Below are 23,057 nucleotides of genomic sequence, written 5' to 3' on the forward strand. Positions count from 1 at the left end.
TCACAGATACATTCTGGGGACACCAGAGACTTATATTACATCTTGTGAAAAGGGGCATAATAGGTACCCTTTGAATTTATGAATGAATAATTCATGATTTCTGTATCATGAATTGTTAATTAATAACTAGAATTTATTGAGGGGTGAGTCAGAATGATTTTCTATGTTGTGTTGAGATAAACAGAACCCAAAACACTCCTTTAAAGGTTCCTGATAATTCTGGTTCCCTCTCACAGTCTCACACACTCTCAGTCTTTGTCCTTTGAATTAGGTTAAGAAGTTTTCTCATGCTCCTCTGTCGTTGTTTCTGCAGACTATTGGAATGTCTATTTATGGCAGCATGGGACACTGTGTGTGTGTGTGTGTGTTTCCTGTTGTCCTGCGATTGGTCAGTCATGTTGTGAGTTATATCGTGGGTCGTGGCCTTTGTCCTCCTCATGTCTGTCTGGGGTGAGTCTACTTATCAGTCTAGACATCAGTACTATTGACTCCTCATGTTCTAGTTGTGGACTTCAACTGCATCTGTTCTCAGGCATTAACACGTGTATGTATGTGTGTGTTTTGTGTGTGTGGTTCAGGTATTCCCTATGTTGGGGGGACAAAATGCACCTACAAGGATGGCAGCAGTTTTTGACCTTGTGGGGACATTTCTTAGGAAACCAGCTAATAAATCATACTAAGTGATGTTTTTTTGAAAATGTAAAAATGCAGAAAGTTTTCTGTGATGGGTAGGTTTAGGGTTATGGGATAGAATATACAGTGTGTACAGTATAAAATCATTATGTCTAAGGAAATTCCCTGAAAGTATTACTTACAGTAGCCTTGATTAAACTATAAATCAACAATCCTACATACAGTATATATATATATATATATATATATATATATATATATAACATAAATATACCACAATCTCTTATATAACAACAAATTCTCAGAGTGTGAACACAATGTGCTTTCTGTTTATTCTTGAATTGGAAAATGAACCAATTTTTGAACAAAAGTTATTTATTGAAGAATGAATAATGTTTTTTCCACCATCACTTGGTAATTATTGATTTATTTGCAAAAAAACAGGAACACCTTACTGTGCATCCATAGTCTGGGGACAAAATTGTCCTAGAAATGTAACTAAATCTGAAAAAACCTCTATTTGAGGACATATAAATAACAATACAATAATTTATAAATAATACAGCATTTTTAGGGATATCATACTTAATGTGTTAACATAAGATATTAAATGTTTACTGCAATATTTTTGTATATTTTGTATAATGTATTTTGTATAATGTTTACTGCACATTTGTGTATTTTGTATTTTTATCAAGATTTGATGGGCCTAGTTTATGAAAAACATGTAAACGTGTGTGTGTGTGTTCTCTAAGCAGCATTTAAGGTCCTCTGGAGATCGTGAGAAATGGGAGAGTCCCATAGCAATCTTGGCATGAGTGTAGTTTACTCAATCTCTGCTGTATCAGCTCTCAGATCAGCTCTTTACAGAAATAACTCATGAAATATTCTGTATGTATATTGTTTGGCGGTAGGTGTTTTGTATTGATGTCTTTTTTGTGTTAATTGATCTGTACTGAGCAATATCTCTTCTCTTTTGCAGTATGTGGAGAGGCCTCAATGTGAACTGTGCAGACGGCTCAGGATACACACCTCTGCATCACGCGTCTCTAAACGGACACAGGTAACACACTCGTATTCTCTAATTCATTTACAGGCCCTTGAAAAGTGAACAGCTTAATCAAGATGTAAATCAGTTAATGCTCAATCAAATGAATGAACGTTTACACATTCAGTCCAGAACATCTCAGACAATCACTCCCTTCCAACATGGTGTTATGGACTTAAAAAGGGAAAGCGCTAGACGTCAGGATTACTTGAGATTCCAGAGGTGTAATCCAGCTCATATACTGTACATCAGGATTAGAAGACTGTGATGTCAGATTAGGGCGGGGTTTATAAAATGGGGGTGAGGTCCGATTAGGGCAGGGTTTGTGAGTCTGGATACAACTATATTAGGGTGGGTAGAGTTATATTTGATTAGTGAGGGGTTCATGGGATGGGGCGGTGTCAGATTAGGCTGATTTTTTAAAGCGGGGATGGAATTAGACTGGTTTAAGGTTTTTGGGTGGCTTAAACATTTGCCTTAAGAATGAGGCCAGAGTGAGAGAGGGATTTTGCATAACATGAATTATGTATTATTAAGATTAGAGCACAATTACCCCCTTCATATTGTGCCTGCGAAGTTAAATAGTACCGCAGAAGATTTATGGGATTTTCTCTGTTTAAGAATGAAAATCGCCCACACAGTTACAAAAACATGAAATCTTTCTTATTTGTCTTTCTCTCAGGGACGTGGTGTTGAAGTTGTTGCAGTTTGAAGCTTCCACTAATGTGGCAGACAGTAAGGGCTGTTTTCCTCTGCATCTGGCCGCATGGAGAGGTGACGTGGACATAGTCCAGATACTGATCCACCACGGGCCGTCCCACAGCAGAGTTAATGAGCAGGTACTATACACAGACACCCTAACAGCAAATTTAATCTTTGTAAGCCTACAGCTCCGTGTACTCTTAGCATTATGTTAGCATTGCATGCTAACCTAGCCAATATCCAACGCAAGTCACTACACTAAAACCCTTAAAGTCTGCATGAAATAAAAACCGACCCTATTTACTTTGTTAATGCACATTACTAGTCTTGAGTCGAACAGTGATTAATCTGTGCAAGTTAATCCACATTAAAAAATGGCGTTCTATCTCTAATGTTGTCAGTTTGACAGCTTGGGCAGAGCATCCTTAACCACTCCACTGATGCGAGCTACAGTGTAGGAGGTACGTTGAAATCAAGCCCTGCCCTCAATCCTGAAGTAAATTTGGTCGCAAAAACAACAGTATGCTAAGCTAAAGTAATGCTGAGCAAAATGTAAGAGAGTGAGAATGAGAATTGTTTAGCCTTACAATCTATAGCTTTAGACGCATATGTTACATAATTTAAAGGTTTAGTTCACCCAAAAATGAAAATTCTGTCATTTATTACTCACGCTCATGCCGTTCCAGACCCATAAGACCTTCGTTAATCTTCGGAACACAAATTAAGATATTTTTGTTGAAATCCGATGGCTCAGTGAGGCCTGCATAGCCAGCAATGACATTTCCTCTCTCAAGATCCATTAATGTACTAAAAACATATTTAAATCAGTTCATGTGAGTACAGTGGTTCAATATTAATATTATAAAGCGACGAGAATATTTTTGGTGCGCCAAAAAAACAAAATAACGACTTCTATAGTGAAGCTTCGGAGCGTTATGAATCAGCGTGTCGAATCAGCGGTTTGGAGCGCCAAAGTCACATGATTTCAGCAGTTTGGCGGTTTGACACGCGATCCGAATCATGATTCGATACGCTGATTCGTAACGCTCCGAAGCTTCATGAAGCAGTGTTTTGAAATCGGCCATCACTATATAAGTCGTTATTTTGCCGCACCAAAAATATTCTCGTCGCTTTATAATATTAATATTGAACCACTGTACTCACATGAACTGATTTAAATATGTTTTTAGTACATTAATGGATCTTGAGAGAGGAAATGTCGTTGCTGGCTATGGAGGCCTCACTGAGCCATCAGTTTTCAACAAAAATATCTTAATTTGTGTTCCGAAGATTAATGAAGGTCTTACGGGTGTGGAACGACATGATGGTGAGTAATAAATGACATTATTTTCATTTTTGGGTGAACTAACCCTTTAAAAGGCATTAGTTACCATGAAATCAAAATTGACAATTCTTATTTTTTATGGAATATTGCAGTATTTATTATAAATGATTTACTGGTGCACCTCTTTATTTTTTTAAAATTCATGTGCCCATTGAAATAACTTCCCCTCCCTCTTGCAACGACACCTCTCCTCTGATGACATGTTTACTGGCACGAGGGCGGGACAATCTGTCACTCACATGAAATCACAGCAGTAGCAAATCACAACAATCCAACCATTCAATAATTTCCCGATGGTCAAAATCAAGTCCCATCAAACATCTTAACTTGTTCGAGAAGCCAAATTTAAGAAAAGACTATCGCAGCTTCTGTTTCATGCCGACTTGAATGGTTGCAATAAAACAGTTTAGACTAAAAATATCTTTCAGCGAAATGAAATTGCTTTGAGGCCTTAGGTAGTTTTGTTTAAAAGGGCGGACTGAATTGTCTTGTTAGTGTTTGTCAGCTAGGTGGTTGTTAGGGTATTCTGGGTGGTTTCTAGGTGGTTGCTTACATGCCTTTCCCCAAATGTGTAAAACATTCTCTTTAGGTATGATTTTAGTTCGATCTTCAATGTAAGCCAGTGGGATATATTCACACATTCTGGCCAGTGGAGAACTGGCCCCCCGACTGAGCTTGGTTTTTCCCAAGGTTTTTCTGTCATCTTTTGACTTGCTTAGTTGGGGGATACTTAAAGGGATAGTTCACCCAAAAATGAAAATTATCCCATAATTTACTCACCCTCAAGCTACCCTAGGTGTATATATCTTTCTTCTTTCAGCCAAACACAATCGGAGTTATATTAAAAAATGCTGGCTCTTCCAAGCTTTACAATGGGAGTGAATGGTACCAATTTTTTGAAGCCCCGAAATAAAAGTAATCCATACGGCTCCAGCGGGTTACTAACGGCCTTCTGGAGTGAAGTGATGCGTTTTTGTAAGAAAAATATCCATATTTATAATATAAATATAAACTATAATAACTGGCTTCTGGTACACGAGTCTAGTTCTGGTCGAAGAGTGACCTCTAACCTGACGCATGATGTACTGGCGAACGCAGAAGCACAGAGGATAGAGCAAAACAGAACACAGGTCACAAATTAGAAGTCTAAAACGCACATTTTTAAAGAGAAATTTCAGAGGAGCTTGAGTTTGTTGCCTACTCTCACCTAAGCTGACGCTACGCCTACATCCTACGTCATACGCCGGAATTTGACCCACGTATGACTGTTACCGGAAGCTAGGGATTGCAGTTTATAAAGTTAGAATTATGGATATTTTTCTTACAAAACCGCATCGCTTCACTTCAGAAGGCCTTTATTAACCCCCTGTGGCCGTATGGATTAATTTTATGATGGATGGATATGCTTTTTTGGGCTTCAAAAAATTCATTTTTGGGTGAACTATCCCTCTAATATTCTGCAATATTATTGACTTGAATGCACTGACACTATTGGATGAGAACTGAACTGAGATAATGACATCACTGTTTTCTCCAGAGCTGCTTTATAGAGGAATTGAACTTGTTCCATAATTGATTAACTTTACACAATTATTGAACCGAACTGAATCAAAACAGAACTGATTACAACTGAGTTGTTTACTATTGTCTTTTTAGTGCTGCTTTACAGGAGAATTGAATTCTATTTGCATCACTGAATCATTATTTTCCTGTTTATCACTGTAAAGCTGCTTTAAAATTGTCTGTATTGTATAAAGCACTATATAAATAAAGGTGACTAAAATGTCACATTTTATCATGTGGCAGATGAAAATGGTACATCTGAAATGTAATAGCACACCTTTCCTCAACAAGCTGCCACAGTTTGAGGTACCATCCATGTCCAAAATGGAGGGTGATGACCTGAACTTCAATACTTAGGGGTTTGTTCAAACCTGAGCAGTAACAAGCACTAGTAATGAGTGCTAATGAGCACTTTACACTAGTCTAGAACAAATGTACAAACACTTAAAACACCTGCACACAGTCCCCATGCACTCGATGAGGCACACACACACACACTCTTAACAGGGTTTTGACAGTTTCAGACCTGTTCCTCGCATCTCAGCTTGTTGATGGGCTGATGGAGGGTTTGTTGAGCAGAATCAGAGCAACTCTGTGAAAGGCCTGTATTTACCTGCAGTTAAAATGCTGTCTCAGTGCAAGGAAGAGTGCAGCTTTCTCTCCTGCCATCTGCCTCACTCTTAATGACCACACCAGCCTGAGAAACAATTACCTCCAATCTTCAGCCACTAAACCATCAGCTTGATGGATAGACCTTCACCGCCGGCATGAGTGCATTTTGGAGAGACAAAAAACAGTGTACGACAATCATTTACAATGTCAGTAGTCTGTTAATAATGATTAGGGCCTGTTTTTGAGTTTGCTCATTTTTGTTTCATAAAAGGAAGTTGAATTGGCTTAAAATTAATTCAACTCAAATTCAGGAAGTGAATCAGACTGGGCTTTCTCAACTCAATTATTGCGCCACACAACCCTGACTGATGGCTGGTGGTTAATAACAAACAGCTGTGACCTTTCACTTTGTTAAAATGTTACTTTCACTCCATTTTACATCCTTCTCTCTAAATGAATATGTCTAGCACCTTAGGAGCAATAAGCAATGCAGAAGTGGTGATACATAGTCCTGGACACACACACAGCCGGTGGCATGGACATTATGCCATATATTACAATGCAGTGTGGGATGCTGAGCTCTTTATGACTTGGGCATTACTCATATCCGAATATAATTCTCATACATTTTGTGTCAGAGGGTATGCTATTATTTCAGCACTGCTATATAGAGGCTGTTTATAGCCCCATCTCTTAAAGCTAAGTGTTTTATAGTTTTTATGCTGATACAAACAAACACAAGGGTTGGAAACCCTCCGGGAATAAAGTTCAAAAAAGTTTTTTTTGAAATTGTGTGCTGTTCTAGGGCCTATTTAAAGATTTTGGTGTGCATATCTAATGTATGAACATTCATTTGAGCCTGTGTCTGTTGTCCAGATTTGTAATGCAATAAAAGTGGAGAGCTTCCATTTATCATTCTTCTATCTGGAAGGACATAAAATCAATCTAAACACTCAACGCATCTCTGCCATGTACATATTGAAGATCCGCGTCAAACGTACCTGCAGGCGATTTGTCACCCAGCGATCTCCATCTTCACAGAAAAGAACATGACAGTCTGTGACAGGCCCATTTTATAGCATATGACTTTGCATTAAGGAAAGTCTGTGCTAATTTACTTGAAGAGTACTTCAGCTATCATTCAGCTAAGTGAGCAGGTTCTTGAAAGGATAGTTCACCTAAAAATGAAAGTTTTGTCATCATTTACTCACCCTCATACCCGTATTACTTTCTCTCTTAGAACACAGAAGGTGAATTTATGTGAGTAGGTGAGTTTTGTTATAAATACATATGAAGAGGCTATTAGTGTGTCTATTTGTGGATTGATGCCTGATTTATCGACCAATTGCAGAGAGGCAGACAGTGCTTTAATTAAATGGTTTTGTGTGTTTACTTGGCTATACTTTGGGGATAAAACTGTACACAGAGGTGAGCTAACTCTGCCAAAACCTTCCTTTGGGAAATTTAGAGATGTCCTCTTTTGGAAAAGTAGAAATAAATTAGATCAGGGTATGGTTAGCAGTTAGATTAAATTTATATTAAAGCTAATATAATATATAATATAATATATATACAAAAAAAAAAAACACTACCGTTCAAATGTTTGATGACTGTAATTTTTTTTAATGTTTCTGAAAGAAGTCTCTTATGCTCACCAAGGCTGCATTTATTTGATAAAAAATACAGTAAAATCAGTAATATTGTGAAATATTATTACAATTTAAAATAGCTGTTTTCTATTTCAGTATATTTTAAAATGAATTTTATTCATGTGATGGTAAAGCTGAAATTTCAGCATCATTACTCCAGTCTTTAGTGTCACATGATCCTTCAGAAATCATTCTAATATGCTGATTTGCTGCTCAAGGAACATTTTATAATATTATCAATGTTGAAAACAGTTGCACTGCTTAATATTTTTGTGGTAATCATTTTGTTTTAGGAATTTTTAATAAATAAAAAGTTCAAAAGAACAGCATTTATTTGGAATATAAAACTTGTATAACATTATAAATTACTTTTCTGTAACTTTTGATCAATTTAAAGTGTCCTTGCTTAATAAAAGTATTTTTTTTTTTTTTTTTTTAAATCTTACCAATCTCAAAAGTTTAAACAGTAGTGTAATATATTTAAAAATACTTTTATGTTAAAAACAATAGACATATTTAGATATCTTAGATGTGTGTGTTTGAGCATATGGGCATAGATGCTTAGTGGATGAGTCTGTATGTGTTTGAGAGAGAGAGAGAGAGAGTGTGAGAAAATAGTTTTCTTCGTTACTCAGGAATGTTTTGTTTTCTGGCTGAGAGGACGAAAGGTTACACCATTTTTCTCTGACTCCAGATTCTCTGAGCCCACAAGAGACGGCCCTCTGAATTCCTCTATTTCTCTCTCTCTCTCACACACACACACACAGAGTTTGCCAGATGTGTTTGTGAGTCCCGGTGTCAGATCCGCCGTGTTAACACTCTCACCTTCTTCTTAGCGCAGGTCAGTAGTATGAGGTCACTTCCAGCCTTAGCCAAACAAGCGTACAGTATGTGAGAGAATAAGCTGAACCATGTGTTTTGTAGTTCAATGATCACCACAGGACCCAGCTTCCTATATGGAATGACATGGTGGCTTATATGAAGGAATATTCTGGGCATAATGTTGATTACCACAAAAAGTAATTTCCACTTGTCTCTCATTTTCTTTAAAAAAAAAAAAAAAAAGCAAAAATCTGGGTTGCAGTGAGACACTTAAATGGGAGTGAATGCCATATACCCCTATATAAAACGTCTGTAAAACGATTATTTAAACACCTTTACAGTACACATTTTACATTTCTGCTTTTAAATCCTCCAAAAATTGGCCCCATTCACTGACATTGTAAGTACCTCACCATAACCTTTATTTTGTTTTATTTTATTTGTGGCAATCAACAATAAATTCTGTCTATTGAGCTTAACTTGTTTAGAACCCGGATATATTCCTTCAATTTTATATTAATATTGGCAAAACAAATCCATATTAAGCTGCACTGCACTGGATTTTACAGGATAGCCGAGACTAATGCGCTCCTCCACACCTCCTCTATCCTCCCGTGGGCTGTACTGTCTGTACATCTGCTTTAGTGCTCCACTAAGAGACGAGACTCACGGGGTCCTCATCTGTGAACAAAGCACTTTTGTTGAGCCTGTTTGTCTATTTTATACTTTAATTATGTGTTTTGTGTCATCTAAAGTGCTGATCGCTCTAGATAAGCCGTCACTATTATGTGCCATTTCATTTATTGAATGTGATTGCCTGTTCTTCTGTTGTTTTATCATGACAGCCCGTCTTGGATATTAACCAATAGGGCGTGAACAGTATGGAGTGGGAAAGCGGCCTGCTGTCTCTCTGGATATTGTGCTGTCTGGCCAACATACAGATGCACGATGGAGGCTGCGCTCATAGATGCAGGAAATTACCCTGCGCGTGTGTGTTTGTGTGGTGTTCAAGGCTGAAAAAGGGAGATTAAAGGAAGAAAGGCAGGGCAGAGAGTATGAGAGAGCGATAGAGAGAGCGAGAGAAATCTGTCTGCAGTATCAGGTCTGTTTCTTTGTGCTGCTTCAGGGACTGGGAGTCTCTTATCATCATTTTCAATCATGTCTTGCTAATTAAGGAACCCATTTGCTTGAAATAAGTCATTGCAGTTAAAGCGTCCGCTCGCTGCAGCTCTCTTGTCTATTGACAGACCTGCACGAATGCTCCTTCTGTATTCATGCTACAGACATAACTGCTCATTTCTCACTTGCCTGAGTTTGTTGGAGCACCCCTCTTAACACACAAACATATATAGTCAAGAGAACAAGTGTGTTGTGCAGTAGTGGCAGTAGAGGGTGCTGTTAAGTTATAATAGGGTTATGGCCTGTTTGTCAGTTCACAGTTCCAGTTTTATTGGTGGATGATATTCTCAGTTCACTTGGGCTACGTTCACACTAGAGGTAAATGTGGCCCAAATCTGATTTTTTTTTTTTTTTTTGCCCACGTGTGACTCATATCTGTCAGAACTCGCAAGTATTACAGAGACAGCTCTATAATACAAGCAAAACATGAGAGATTTTGTATCATAAAAGTTTCAAAACTCTGCTCTCTTTTGTCACATCACTGTCTTTATTTTTCATATTGCCTGCACATAATTTCACGACAGATCACACTATAAATAAACATGTAATCACTTACTTTAATGCCCTCATTTAGTTCCGAGTGACAGTGCGCTGTGTGTGATTTTGTGGTAAAACTCTGGCAACCCCATTTGTATCGTTCTTTTGCACATGCTGGTCAATTCAGAACCATGACCTGTTCACACTGGAAATATGATATTGGCTACATTTAAAACAAAAATGTGAACAGCTATACAAAAAAATCAGATCTGAGCAAAAATCGGAATTGAGCATTAATGCTCGCAGTGTGAACATAGCCTGATGCCCTCCATGTTTACTTCTGTATGACAGCGCGCTGTGTGTGTTGCCAAGTTCGTGATTTTCCCGCAGAATTGGGTTACTTTTTCACTGTTGCCGCAGGTTGTTTTGCATCTCCGTGGGTTGAAGCAACCGCACTAACACAATATTTAAGACCCGGAACGTGATTTTTACCTGGATACCCTACGGAACGTGATTGGGCTGGTTTTGGACTAGGAATTGAGCATTAAAGGGTTAGTTCACCCAAAAATGAAATTTCTGTCATTAATTACTCACCCTCATGTCGTTCTACACCCGTAAGACCTTTGTTCATTTTCAGAACACAAATTAAGATATTTTTGATGAAATCCGATGGCTCAGTGAGGCCTGCATTGAATTTGAGAGCAAGTTAATTTAGACTTTCAAACGCCCAGAAAGGTACTAAAGTTATATTTAAAACAGTTCAAATGACTACAGTGGTTCGACCTTCATGTTATGAAGCGACGAGAATACTTTTTGTGCACCAAAAAACAAAATAACGACTTTATTTTGTTTCGAATCAGTGGTTCGGCGCGTGTATCAAATGATCTCAAACTGCCAAAGTCACGTGATTTCAGTAAACGAGGCTTCGTTACATCATAAGTGTTTCAAAATTTCAATGGTTCACGTGACTTTGATACGCGCTCCGAACCACTGATTCAAAACAAAAGATTCGTAAAGCTTCGAAGCTGCATGAAGCAGTGTTTTGAAATCGCCCTTCAGTAGATATTGTTGAATAAAGTCGTTATTTAGATTTTTTGCCGCACAAAAAATATTCTTGTCGCTTCATAACATTAAGGTTGAACCACTGTACTCAAATTAACTGTTTTACATATGTTTTTAGTACCTTTCTGGGCGTTTGAAAGTCTAAATGAACTTGCTCTCAATGCAGGCCTCACGAGCCATCGGATTTTATCAAAAATATCTTAATTTGTGTTCCAAAGATGAATGAAGGTCTTACCGGTGTAAAACGACATGAGGGTGAGTAATTAATGACAGAATTTTCATTTTTGGGTGAACTAACCCTTTAAGGCTTGCAGTGTGAATGTAGCCTTGTAGGTTTACAGATTTGAACAAACCTCTAACTTGTCCCACACCATTTGCGCACATGGAGGAGAGTTGTGCTATTACGTTTCTAAGCAATTAGACTTGATCAGTCAATGAAAATAAAAAGACTTACAATAAAGGAGAATCCTGAGCCATATTAAAAAACGGCTAGCACCCACTTAACACTGCCATTAGATCTATAATTTCATCACTATATGTTGACATCTAATGCATTCAGATGTTTTTCTTTCAAGTAATTTGTCTTTATCAGTTTTAACCAGCATTCATAGAGGGATCCGATCAGGGTGTGCATCTTTGCTGCTGTGTATCGTCTTATATGTAAAAAAATTGACAATAGCCTGCGGGCAGTTGCATTGCATTATGGGACTTATTTAGGGCAGTCGGTGATTGACAGACAGTTGTCATGGTTATATGACAGCTCATGTTTGGATAAAGGATGCTTCATAGTGAATCTATTACAGTAACATGCTGTCTGTCTCTCTTTGTCTCTTCTCTCTCTCTCTGATACAGAACCTTGAGAAGGAGACGGCTCTGCACTGTGCGGCTCAGTACGGTCACTCAGAGGTGGTCCGTGTTTTGCTGCAGGAGCTGACAGACCCCAGCATGAGGAACAGTCGCGGGGAAACGCCGCTGGATCTGGCTGCCCTGTATGGCCGGCTGCAGGTGGTCCGCATGCTACTGACCGCCCACCCCAACCTCATGAGCTGCAATACGCGCAAGCACACACCTCTACATCTGGCCGCACGGAATGGCCATTACTCTACCGTTCGAGTGCTGCTGGAGGCCGACATGGACGTTAACACACAGGTCAGTGTGTGAGCAGGATATCCTCTTCCTCTAAACTCATATGCTACACACACTTTTTTTGCTCCAGCTCTCAGTTCTCTCATGACAACTCTCTGAGAGTTTGGCATGGTAATGAGTACGACAATGTTAATGTGTTTGGTCTTGGTGGAATAGATCTGCTATGCTGCTGCTGCTTTTATTGCTGCTGCTGCAGAGCAAGTACAGAACTTGCCACTGCCAATACATATTAGGGCTGGGACAATAAATCAATGCATCACTCGATTCTGAGATTTTCCAAATGCATCGCGATTCTCTCTCAAATCGATTCTGCGATTACTTTTTAACAGCAGATGGCTTGTTTTTAATCGCACACTCAAATGCTCATGAAGCAGAGCGCTTGTGCGTTCGGCTGAGTTTAAGAGTGTACTTGCACCTCAGAATGCTTTTATGACGTGAGATTAATGTAAACAGCCCACTGCAAACACCTTTGTAATTCGCTTCAACCTTTTTGGACTTTATGAATGATTATTTTATAGAAGGTTCAAGTGGTGTGCGTAAGGAATTGGAAGCAAGCAGATTACAGCTGTTTCTAAAGCACACAGTGCCATCTCGATGCAAGAGAGAATCGCAATGCATTCGGAAAATCTCAGTATCGATCAATGATCATTTCTCAATTCGCGATGCAACGATTTAATGTCCCAGCCCTAATACATACACAACATTCTGCTGTTGAGCAATACATGAATCACCCCTTGTAGCAGATCCATACAGGTGGAGCTGGGGAAGGTGGAGGGTTTCTGAAAATGTGCTGAAAACTGCTACAGCAAACAATATGAAAGAATATGAATGTTAAGCAGCGAGCTCATTGGCTACCAATACAGTGGAAACCAATCAGCTGTGACCTATAGAGAATAATGTAACTGCAAACCTTTTAAACTAAGTTAAAAGGATAGTTCACCCATAATATTTTGTTTTTTTGGCGCACAAAAAGTATTCTTGTCGCTTCATAACATTAAGCTTGAACCACTGTACTCAAATGAACTGTTTTAAATATGTTTTTAGCACCTTTCTGGGCATTTGAAAGTCTAAATGAACTTGCTCTCAATGCAGGCCTCATGAGCCATCGGATTTTATCAAAAATATCTTAATTTGTGTTCATAAAATTTTGTCATAATTTACTCAAGTTGTTCCAAACCTGTATGAGTTTTTTTCTTCTGCTGAACACAAAAGAAGATATTGAGGGTATGCACATGACGTAATGTAGGCTGGAGTGACTGTGGTTACTCTCACTGAGTGGCAGCATTGGTTTTCAGTGTGAATGCTGCGAAAAACACACAAAATATTAAAAATGGGAAAGAGCTTTGCGACTTCTACAAATCTGAGGTATATTTTTACAGACTGCCAAAAGCTAAAGAAAAGAGAAGCAAATGGATCACTGCAATTCACAAAAACAACTGGACTTCAGGCAATATGTTGAATTTTGGGGTAAAATCATACCCTATATATTGTATTGTTATACTGTATATTGTACTGACAACTCATCAATTAAATATTTACCATCTTATATCCTGCGTAATTGGATGTTTTTAAATAAACATTGACAAAAACTATACATGTTTAAGGACTGGATAATATATATAACATTAATATAAGTGATCACCCGGATTTAGACCTACCTATATTGTATTAATATAAAGCGTTCACAGGCAAATTTGCTTTATGTATTTCCCTGGTGTCGAAATCAGGCACATATAAATGTCTGGAAACACGATTCCTGGCTGCATGTGAATATCCATGGATTACTGGATCTTTGGTAAGTAGTAACAGGAACACTATGGAGTCCAACCTTTAGTTTAATCGTTTGTTTTACTCGTGTTTTACTCATGTTTTTGCAGTTTCACTATTAAATCCAGTCATGGAGCAGGCTTATTTGCCACTCAATCCGGCTGAGGGAGCTTGTTCCGGCGGGAAAGTGACGTCAATGCATACCCTCTGTTTTAAAGAATGTTGGTAACCAGACAGTTGACAGTAGCTATTGACTTCCATACTATTTTTTCCTACTTTGGAAGTCGATGGCTACCGTCAACTGTTTGATTACCAACATTCTTTAGAATATCTTCTTTTGTGTTAATGTTTGGGTGAACTATCCCTTTAAGGACTTGTGAGCCTGCGCCATCTAGAGTTTCATGACAGAACTTTGTATTTGTCATGCTCAGTTGTGAGAGAGAGAGAGAGCGTGAATGGTTTAAGGGCTCAAATGGATGAATAATTCATCTAGCTGTGAGAGTAAGTGAAACGCAGTAGAAGAACACTCTGTTCTCAGTCCAGGGTTTCCTCAGGCTACCCTGGTGTGTGTTTACTTGGTTATACTTTAGGGACAAATTTTGTACTAAGAAGTGACCTATATCGTACAAACCTTCCCTTTGGGAATATCTGGGAATGCCCTCAATTGTAAAAACAATTCATAACTTAAATGGAAATGGAAAAGTAAATATATAAATAAAAACATACCTAGAATTAGGCATGGAGAATTGTAAACATATTATGTTAGTATAAAAAAATTATTCTGTGAATGAGAGGTCCTCATTAATATAAGGTTTGTGTTCTTGTTAGATATGTGGTTGTCAAACTACAATGCTGTTTGTATGGAAACTACATTTTTAGATTTTGTGCATGTGTGTGATGTAATAATGCCAGATTGTCCAATCAGATCACCAAACATCCAGAAAAATCTAGCAACTGCATAGAAGCCACTCTGAACAGCCTAACCACTCAGAAAACCCTAGCAGCACCTTAGAATTCACCCATAACATTCTGGTAATTGCTTATCAATCATCCAGAACACCCTAGAAACCATCCAAAAGCAACACACTCTAGCAACAACCTAGCAACCACCCAGAACATCCCAACAACCACACCAATCAACCTAGCAACAGCATACATCTACAGTAACACCTTAGTACACTAAACACCATACAGCTTAGTAATCGCATAGCAACACCCTGACATTGTTTCAGTGAGTTTTGTTACGCTCAACAATGCCATTAGAATAGTATGTATCTTTATTTTAGTATGAAATCCTCACTAATATAGCTTCAAAGGTTTGCGTGTGTTCTTGGATGTGCTTGTCTTATTTGTCAGCTGTTTGTATGGAAACTGTCTCTTTAGTGTGTGTGTGTGTGTGTGTGTGTGTGTGTGTGTGTGTGTGTGTGTGTGTGATGGAATGCTGCTGAATTGTCAGCGTTTGAATGGTTCTGTGTTGTGTGTGTGTGAGAGAGGATGTTCAGAGGAAGCTTTGATCTCAGAAAGCATGGATTCCCCTTCCTCTGTCTCTCTCTGTCTCTGTGAGAGATACAGTATTTTTTGAACACATACATATTTTAACCCTGTAAAGTTATAGTGTGCTAACCAGACATGTTCCAATTTGTCTGTCCACTGTGAATGAGAACATATTTGATGTTTAAGATACATTTATGATAAGCTGAATTTTGGATAAATGAAATGTCCATAGTGCTGTAGATGAGAAAAACCCAACAAAATATTGAAAAAAAAAAAAAAGAGTGTGAATGAGCGAATCTTTTCTGATGCATGTCTCTCTAGTCTTCCATCTTCTTTTCTCCTCTGAGAAAGACACTCTGTCATTCTGTAAACTTGTAAGAACATTCAGCTGAAGTAGAGCAGTAAGAAAGAGAGATGAAGGCAATCTGCTCACTGCTTCTCAATTCCTGGAAGCACAGTGAGAGTGAATCGATTTCCTCCTCCTGGTGACATCAATAGCTAATCGGCATGGGAAACCGGACAGGAAGTGGTCCTCATTCAGAGGAGGGGGTCCCACTTCCCGTCCCGTTGTGGGTGCACTCGCTGCTCATCCCGAACACCACAGAATTCTAAGTTAAACATTTCAGGAGAACAGTGTACTCTGCAGTATTTACCATGCTCATTCAGGATTAAGTCGTCCTGGACTATTCAGTGATCTGGACTGGAGTTTATCCTCAGGTTCAAGGATGAATGTCTTATCTGCGACTGTTTTGTGTGTTTTCTCTGAGTAAGTAATCACAGTAGATGTGAACTCTCATTTTGAATGTATGTTTTAAATATGTAACTTTATGCAAGCTTTACATTTGTATCCTCAAATTCACTGGGTTTAAGCTTGATAGTACGATGTCCAAAAATTTGCACCCTCAAACACACACCTTTGTGACTCATCTACACCTAAAGAATGCGTATTAGTACTTGACGACTCATATGACCCCATATGGGTTATTAATACAATACAAAAGTGTTCCTAAAGGTACAAAATCTTTCCACATTTTTTCTAAGTGTACTAGCACTACATTTTTTATATACTTTTTTTTTATGTAAGCTCATACTTCTTTTTCTTCTACATACTTCTTTTTATGTAACCTCATGTGTGTGTTTGCCTCATTTTGCTCTTTTCAACTTCTCTCTAAGAACTTTTAGCAGACTTGTGGGCGTTCACAGGATGCGTTGTTGTGATCAAGAACAGTACGACCGTCCAGACTAAATGGAACAGAACTCTGGGGTCTTGAGACACAAGATGAAATTTTTTTAGCTTCTTCCATTCACACAGAATATGTTTTTTTGCATTTAAAAATGAGATGTGTTTTTTAAAAGTTGAACTACTTTTTACTTGAGTGATTTTTATAAAGCAACACAAGAAGCTGTATAAGACACAAAATGTGAGTGCAATGCGAAAAGATGTCCGCCTAGCATGTTTACATAGAAAAACTATGGAGAACAATGCAGTGGAATGCAATAACATATTCTATGTGAATATCGCTTAGGGTGCATATCAGAAAACAATGTGAATCCATTGATTTAAATGAGGATGATACATCCCAGGTCATGTAGAGAAAAATTGCAATGTGTACAAAAGTGGCAAATTTTGAATTTTTAGATAGGGCTACACGATATTGAAGAAAAAAAATGCAATATACAATAACGCAATATTCGATATGCGATACAATAATGCTTTAAGTGTGTAAAATAAATTTAAATATATTTAAAAAATGAAAATGATATAACCAACATATATGTGACCCTGGACCACAAAACCTGTCATAAGTCGCACGGGTATATTTGTAGCAATAGTCAACAATACAGTACATTTTATGGGTTAAAATTATCGATTTTTCGGTAACACTTTACAATAAGGTTCATTAGTTGAACATTAGTTAATGTATTAACTAACATGAACTAACCATGAGAAATGCATTTGTTACTGTATTTACTAATCTTCGTAAACATTAGTTAATGAAAATACAGTTGTTCATTGTTTGTTCATGTTAATTCACAGTGCATTAACTAATGTTAACAAGATTTTAACAATGTATTAGTAAATGTTTAAATTAACATTAACAAAGATTAACATTAACAATAAATTCTGTGTAAGTGCAGTTCATTATTAGTTCATGTTAACTAATGAACCTTATTGTAAAGTGTTAGCAATTTTTTTTTTTATGCCAAAAATCATTAGGACATTAAGTAAAGATCATGTTCCATTAAGATATTTTGTAAATTTCCTACCGTAAATATATAAAAAATGTATTTTTGTAAGTAATATGTGTTGCTAAGGACGTCATTTGGACAACTTTAAAGGTGATTTTCTCAATATTTTTATTTTTTTGCACCCTCAGATTCCAGATTTTCAAATAGTTGTATCTCGGCCAAATATTGTCCTAACATAACAAACCATACATCAATGGAAAGCTTATTTATTCAGCTTTCAGATTTCTCAGACCCTTATGACTGGTTTTGTGGTCCAGGGTCACATATGTTTCACATTCTTTTTGTGAGAAGAAAGCATCCCTATACTTCTGAAAGTGAACAGCAGTGTTTTACTGTAGCATTACATAAAAAGTAAGTGTCATTTTAACATCAGTGTAAAGGTTTTACAGGTAGGCCTTTAGGGTTTTAGGTAGGCCTACATTAGGTTTATTAAACAACAGAAATTGAATAATCGAATGTAAAAGTAAAACACTCCTTAGTCTTCACTGAATTAAATATATACTGATTCTTATTAAAGCTACAAAAGTTATTCAGTCAAGAGCAGGGAGTGATTTTCTCTTCATATTTTGTTGTTTGATTAACATTAAGCACATAGACAGAGGCAAGTTTATTAGGCTGCTGTCACTTTAAGAACTGCACGGTTCCGGTATATTGTTATACGCACCCTTTTTTTCTCAACTGTTTAGTCCACATAAGGCATAACTGACTGTGTTTACGTGAATACTCACCAAGATGGGCATTTTGACAATTTTGTGTGTATTTGGCTATATAAGCTGCGGAAAAGAACTGAATTTGGGATCACGCGCTGTTCGAGAGGCTGCTTTCAGTGTGTGTGAGAACTTCGCATATTGCATTTAATAACAGTCATGTGTTCAGTTTACTCTCTGCTGTCCTCGTTGACCTAAAACGTGGACTTTTTGTAGTCTTTTGGAGTATTAAAATTCCACAGTTATTTTGCGATTTTATTTTAATATCATTTGCGATATTTAGATAATTTCAATATATCGTGTAGCCCTAAGCAAGACTCTGTGACGTAGACATCTGTTGAGCAATGAGACCTTCCCAAAAGTGGTTCAAGTTCAGAGATTTGAAATTGACCCAGAAAATTTACTTTTTACACCTTCAAAGCAGATCTGCTTTTGAACATTTCTACCCACCAAACATTCCAGAGCCCACAATCCTATTGCAAGAAACATAGAAACCATACAGCGGCCAAAGACTTTAATTAGACGTGTACATTGCCATTGATACAATTGCTAGACAAAAACAGTGCCTAAAAGTGTCTCAAAATTTTGCACAGAGGTAGTTTTGGCTCTCCCAGACTGCCTTGCAGAAGGTCAGTGCTGTTTTTGCAGAAATATGACATGTGCAGGATTAAGTATTACAGTAGTAAGTCCCCGTAGTTCTTGTTTAATATGAATTGCATCATCACATCCATTGAGGGAATTCAGGGAGAAGAGCAAGCGCTGGAGTTGTACAGATGCCTCTGGACTAATGAAGGCCGAAGGGGGCCGATTTGATTTGGTATCGTGTTCGGTCTCCCGGTGGCCTATTAAAATGACCACGCTCAACAGTGCAAGAAGCTCTCTTGCGATCTGTTTCGACTGCCGTTCGGTCTCATTTGCCCGTTCCTTTCCCTCTCAAGCTCCCGTCAGTCAGCCTCATAAATTCACAGCGCCATTGCCGTTAATTGTAGTACACTGAATAAATGTTTCCAGAGCTAAATTGGGTGTAGTTAACTACTTCACAGTGAGCGTGATATAAAATACCCTGCCAGTCGCCCCAGTAGACGGCTGATAGACTGCAAGGGCCGGAAAAGTAATGACGCCATAGTGTATTACTACCGTTTACTTCTTTTATGTGAAGCATTTAGGCTTAAAATATTGACTTAAAATCTTTCTCTCTCTAGACAGAGAAAGGAAGTGCTCTCCACGAAGCCGCTCTCTTCGGAAAGATGGATGTAGTTCAGCTACTGCTTGACTCAGGTATGTCTTCGGGACGAGTATGTGCGTGGGATGGGAATGTTGCATGGCCATGGTTTGTTTAAACTACTTGTGTGACCTGTGACCTAACAGCTTCCCTGTCAGTGCCAGCTGTGGAACAGGAACTGGAGATTGCGGAACTTGATGTTGTATAAGGAAAGGGCGGTGTAATTACTCTGTCATAGTTTTATTGTTGTGGAAAGTTTTGTTTTGAGAGAATTGTTTAGTTTTGTGTTTTTTTTGAGGGTTTATGGAAAGAAGTCAGAACTTTTCTATTGTGTCATTTCCATATCACAGAAAGGAATTTATTATTTACATTTTTGTTTCAAGTACTTTGGTAAAACAAAAATGGATGAAAACAAAACTGAAACTTTAATGAATACTCAATAAAAATTACTTTAATTTTCATATTTAAATGAATATCCCAAGCTTCACTTTAGATTGTGTTCATTGTGTTCTGTCAAAAATAACCTCTTAATTGGGCAACTGTTCATTTTTTGTAACCACAGTTCACTTTTTGTATTTTTAAAGTAAGGTCTCGTGCTATTTATATGCAGATAGAACAGTTTTGTGGTGTTGCATTACCAGGGATAAAAAATTAGAGATGCACCGATGCTAAATTTCTCCACCGATACCGATAGCCGATTATTCAGAGTGATATCTTCCGGTAACAATACTGAAAGTTGGGGTTCTGCCTTTTATACCTTCTTTTAAATGAATGATCATTTCATTATAATTAATAATTAATCATTATATTTTTAATTATTATATTTTGAAAGAAATGCAAATAAAAACTTTATTCTCTCCATTTCATCAACTTGTTTCAGAGTAACTGATATCAGTTATAAACATAAACACATTACTCAAATTAGTATTAACACACATTAACTAAATTCTGAAGATAAAATTAATATTTCTTAACTTTCTGAATGTTATTAATTCATATAATTACTATTAATATTGAACATCAAACTGGTTTCTTAGCATTTTCTTTACACAAAGCCCAAATGCAGTGCATCTTTTATCAGCCGATACTGATTATTGGCCGATATATCGGTGCACCTCTAAAAAAAATACATTAAAAAATAAACTGAATAAAGTAATAAACTAAAACTAGTTATTTGGCAAATAAACAAATTAAAGATACAAGATACAAATTAAAAATGTTTTCGAACAATTAGATCTAATTAAAACTGAACTAAGAATCAAATACAAAATTAACCTTTTTTCTGTTTTTTATTCCTCAGGGATTGATTCCAACATCAGAGATAGCCAGGGAAGAACTGCTCTAGAAATACTGAGAGAACATCCGTCACAGAAATCACAACAAATTGCTTCTCTTATACAAGGTAAAGTGTTTCCCAGACTCTGGGAAACTCCCAGGCGCACACACATTGAAACTTTTTTTTAAAGCAAATGAAGCCCTTAAACACACAAGCACACTCACACACACGTGCACAAGCTAATGAGAGAGCGTGTTCCTGGTGGAGATCAGAAGGCGGATGCTTGCAGATTGATAAAATTTTGTTACAGGAAGTTTGTGTTAGATTGAGAACAATAGTTGTTTAGTGTGTGCGAGAAAACCTTGTTCCCTGACATACTTTAGGCCAAAAAAACAAATACCTTAAATACTGAGTCGTCACTCATTTTGTTGAGGTATGTATGAGATCTTGGACTTATTACATGTTTATTACTTTGTTATAAACATGTTATTACTACTTTAGGCCATTTTCAGTATTATAACATATTGGATGATTCTAAAGTCTGTTTGCCGTCTTCCTTCATGTACTGATCCAACTAAACTCATTCTTTCCAGCAGAGTTTATCATACAGCACAAAAGACGTTGGGTGTTTAAACGCAATGTTCCATCTCTGCTTTCAAAAACACACCCTTGTAAAAGAATATTATGTGGTTATCTGGTTTTGAAATTAAATTCATTTTAGCTCATTTGTTGTTTCCATCCACTTCATGCCCAGTGTTATACATTTCTGAGGGTTGTGAAATGCAGACTTATGAGTTTAGGACTTCCTGTTACTGCTTGAAAATGTCTAAATCACCCTTCATCTTATAGGACAGTGGCAACATTAAAGTTCTCCTCCCTGCCTCTATGTGGTCAATGTACCAGAATCCCCAGCGTGAAGGAATCTAAAACTCACACTTGCTGTGGTTTTATAATCTACAGTCTTTGACGGGACTCTGAAACTATTGTTGTTTTCATGGTTATCATGTGGCTTGTGCAGCCTATAGTTGTTTAGAGCTACAATTAGAGCACCACATTTTGGTTTTCACAAACATAAAGTGCTTTAAAAAAAAAAAAAAAAAAAGAAAGAAAGAAAAAGAAAGAACAATAGATTTTGTCTGTTTTGTCTGACTTAATGCTGTCCTAAAACTGGCACATCTCGATGTACTTTTGTTGTTGTGTTTATCTGTGCACTATAAATTAATTTATCTCTGTCTCTCTAGATTATATGATGTCAGATTGTGACAGAGGGAATTTCCACGAAGATTTAGCACAGCAGCGCCCAATACCAACACCACGCACATCAATACCCTCACCTGTGCCCTCCCCGTCTCTGCGGCATAAAAGTATGTGATTGTCAGATCAGTGAAAACTGCAATGTTCTTAAAAACATCATGCATACAATAATTACATTTAAAAAGTATAATTTAACACTTAAATGTAATTTTCATTTAAAAAAAGTAGATAGACTCATCCAAATGCTCACCGCTCATCATGACTGCTGTCACTTTCATGTATTATAGTGTGTAGTACGACACCCAGTGGTCAAGTGATAGTATTACAGCACATTGTCTGCACCTTTGTTTTTCTCTGGCAGATATTTTACTGTTTAATCCTATGTTCGAACGCCTAAATCACTTAAATATTGTTTTAAATTAAAAGGTAATCTTATTTTGCTAAATATTTTCTTAACAGGAACACAAATAGTGACATAAATGAGCATATGTTTTAAGTAGTGGATTTTCATTATGAAGAAAGTGCAGTCAGCAGCGCCCCTAGCGGTCAGTTGTTGCAGTGCAGCGCAGTCTCACTCGTTCCCTTTGTGGTCTAAATTACTGCTGGATGTGCGTCTTTCGTTCCAGCTGGGGTAGCATTTTTGTGATGATCACAGGTGAATCCGACAGTCTGCCAACCACAAAATGACTGTTAGCACACATCAGCACACTGTCTCAGTGCCAAAAAACAAGCATTTGTCCCAGATTAAATATTGAAAAACAGACAAGAGAATAAAAATAAATAGGTCAGCTCTCACGATGAATGCTATGTAAATAGACATTTATTTAAAAGCCCTTACAGAGAAATTTG

At 37.4% G+C, this 23,057-nt stretch overlaps 1 protein-coding gene across 4 annotated transcripts in view; it reads left to right on the plus strand.

The window, feature by feature from the left end:
• anks1b (ankyrin repeat and sterile alpha motif domain containing 1B) overlaps positions 1-23,057 on the plus strand; it is a 197,569-nt gene that overhangs the window by 41,661 nt on the left and 132,851 nt on the right. For 3 of the 4 annotated variants that reach the window (XM_051891015.1, XM_051891014.1, XM_051891013.1), the window contains exons 2-7: positions 1,616-1,696; positions 2,364-2,520; positions 11,945-12,241; positions 19,659-19,734; positions 20,979-21,080; positions 22,196-22,318. In XM_051891015.1, coding sequence (XP_051746975.1) covers positions 1,616-1,696; positions 2,364-2,520; positions 11,945-12,241; positions 19,659-19,734; positions 20,979-21,080; positions 22,196-22,318 — 836 coding nt within the window. Of the gene's footprint in view, positions 1-1,615; positions 1,697-2,363; positions 2,521-11,944; positions 12,242-16,103; positions 16,266-19,658; positions 19,735-20,978; positions 21,081-22,195; positions 22,319-23,057 lie in introns of those variants that run through there. The other variant, XM_051891016.1, reaches the window with a different exon arrangement.

Source organism: Ctenopharyngodon idella, chromosome 4 (assembly GCF_019924925.1).
Source record: "Ctenopharyngodon idella isolate HZGC_01 chromosome 4, HZGC01, whole genome shotgun sequence".
Taxonomy (NCBI): domain Eukaryota; kingdom Metazoa; phylum Chordata; class Actinopteri; order Cypriniformes; family Xenocyprididae; genus Ctenopharyngodon; species Ctenopharyngodon idella.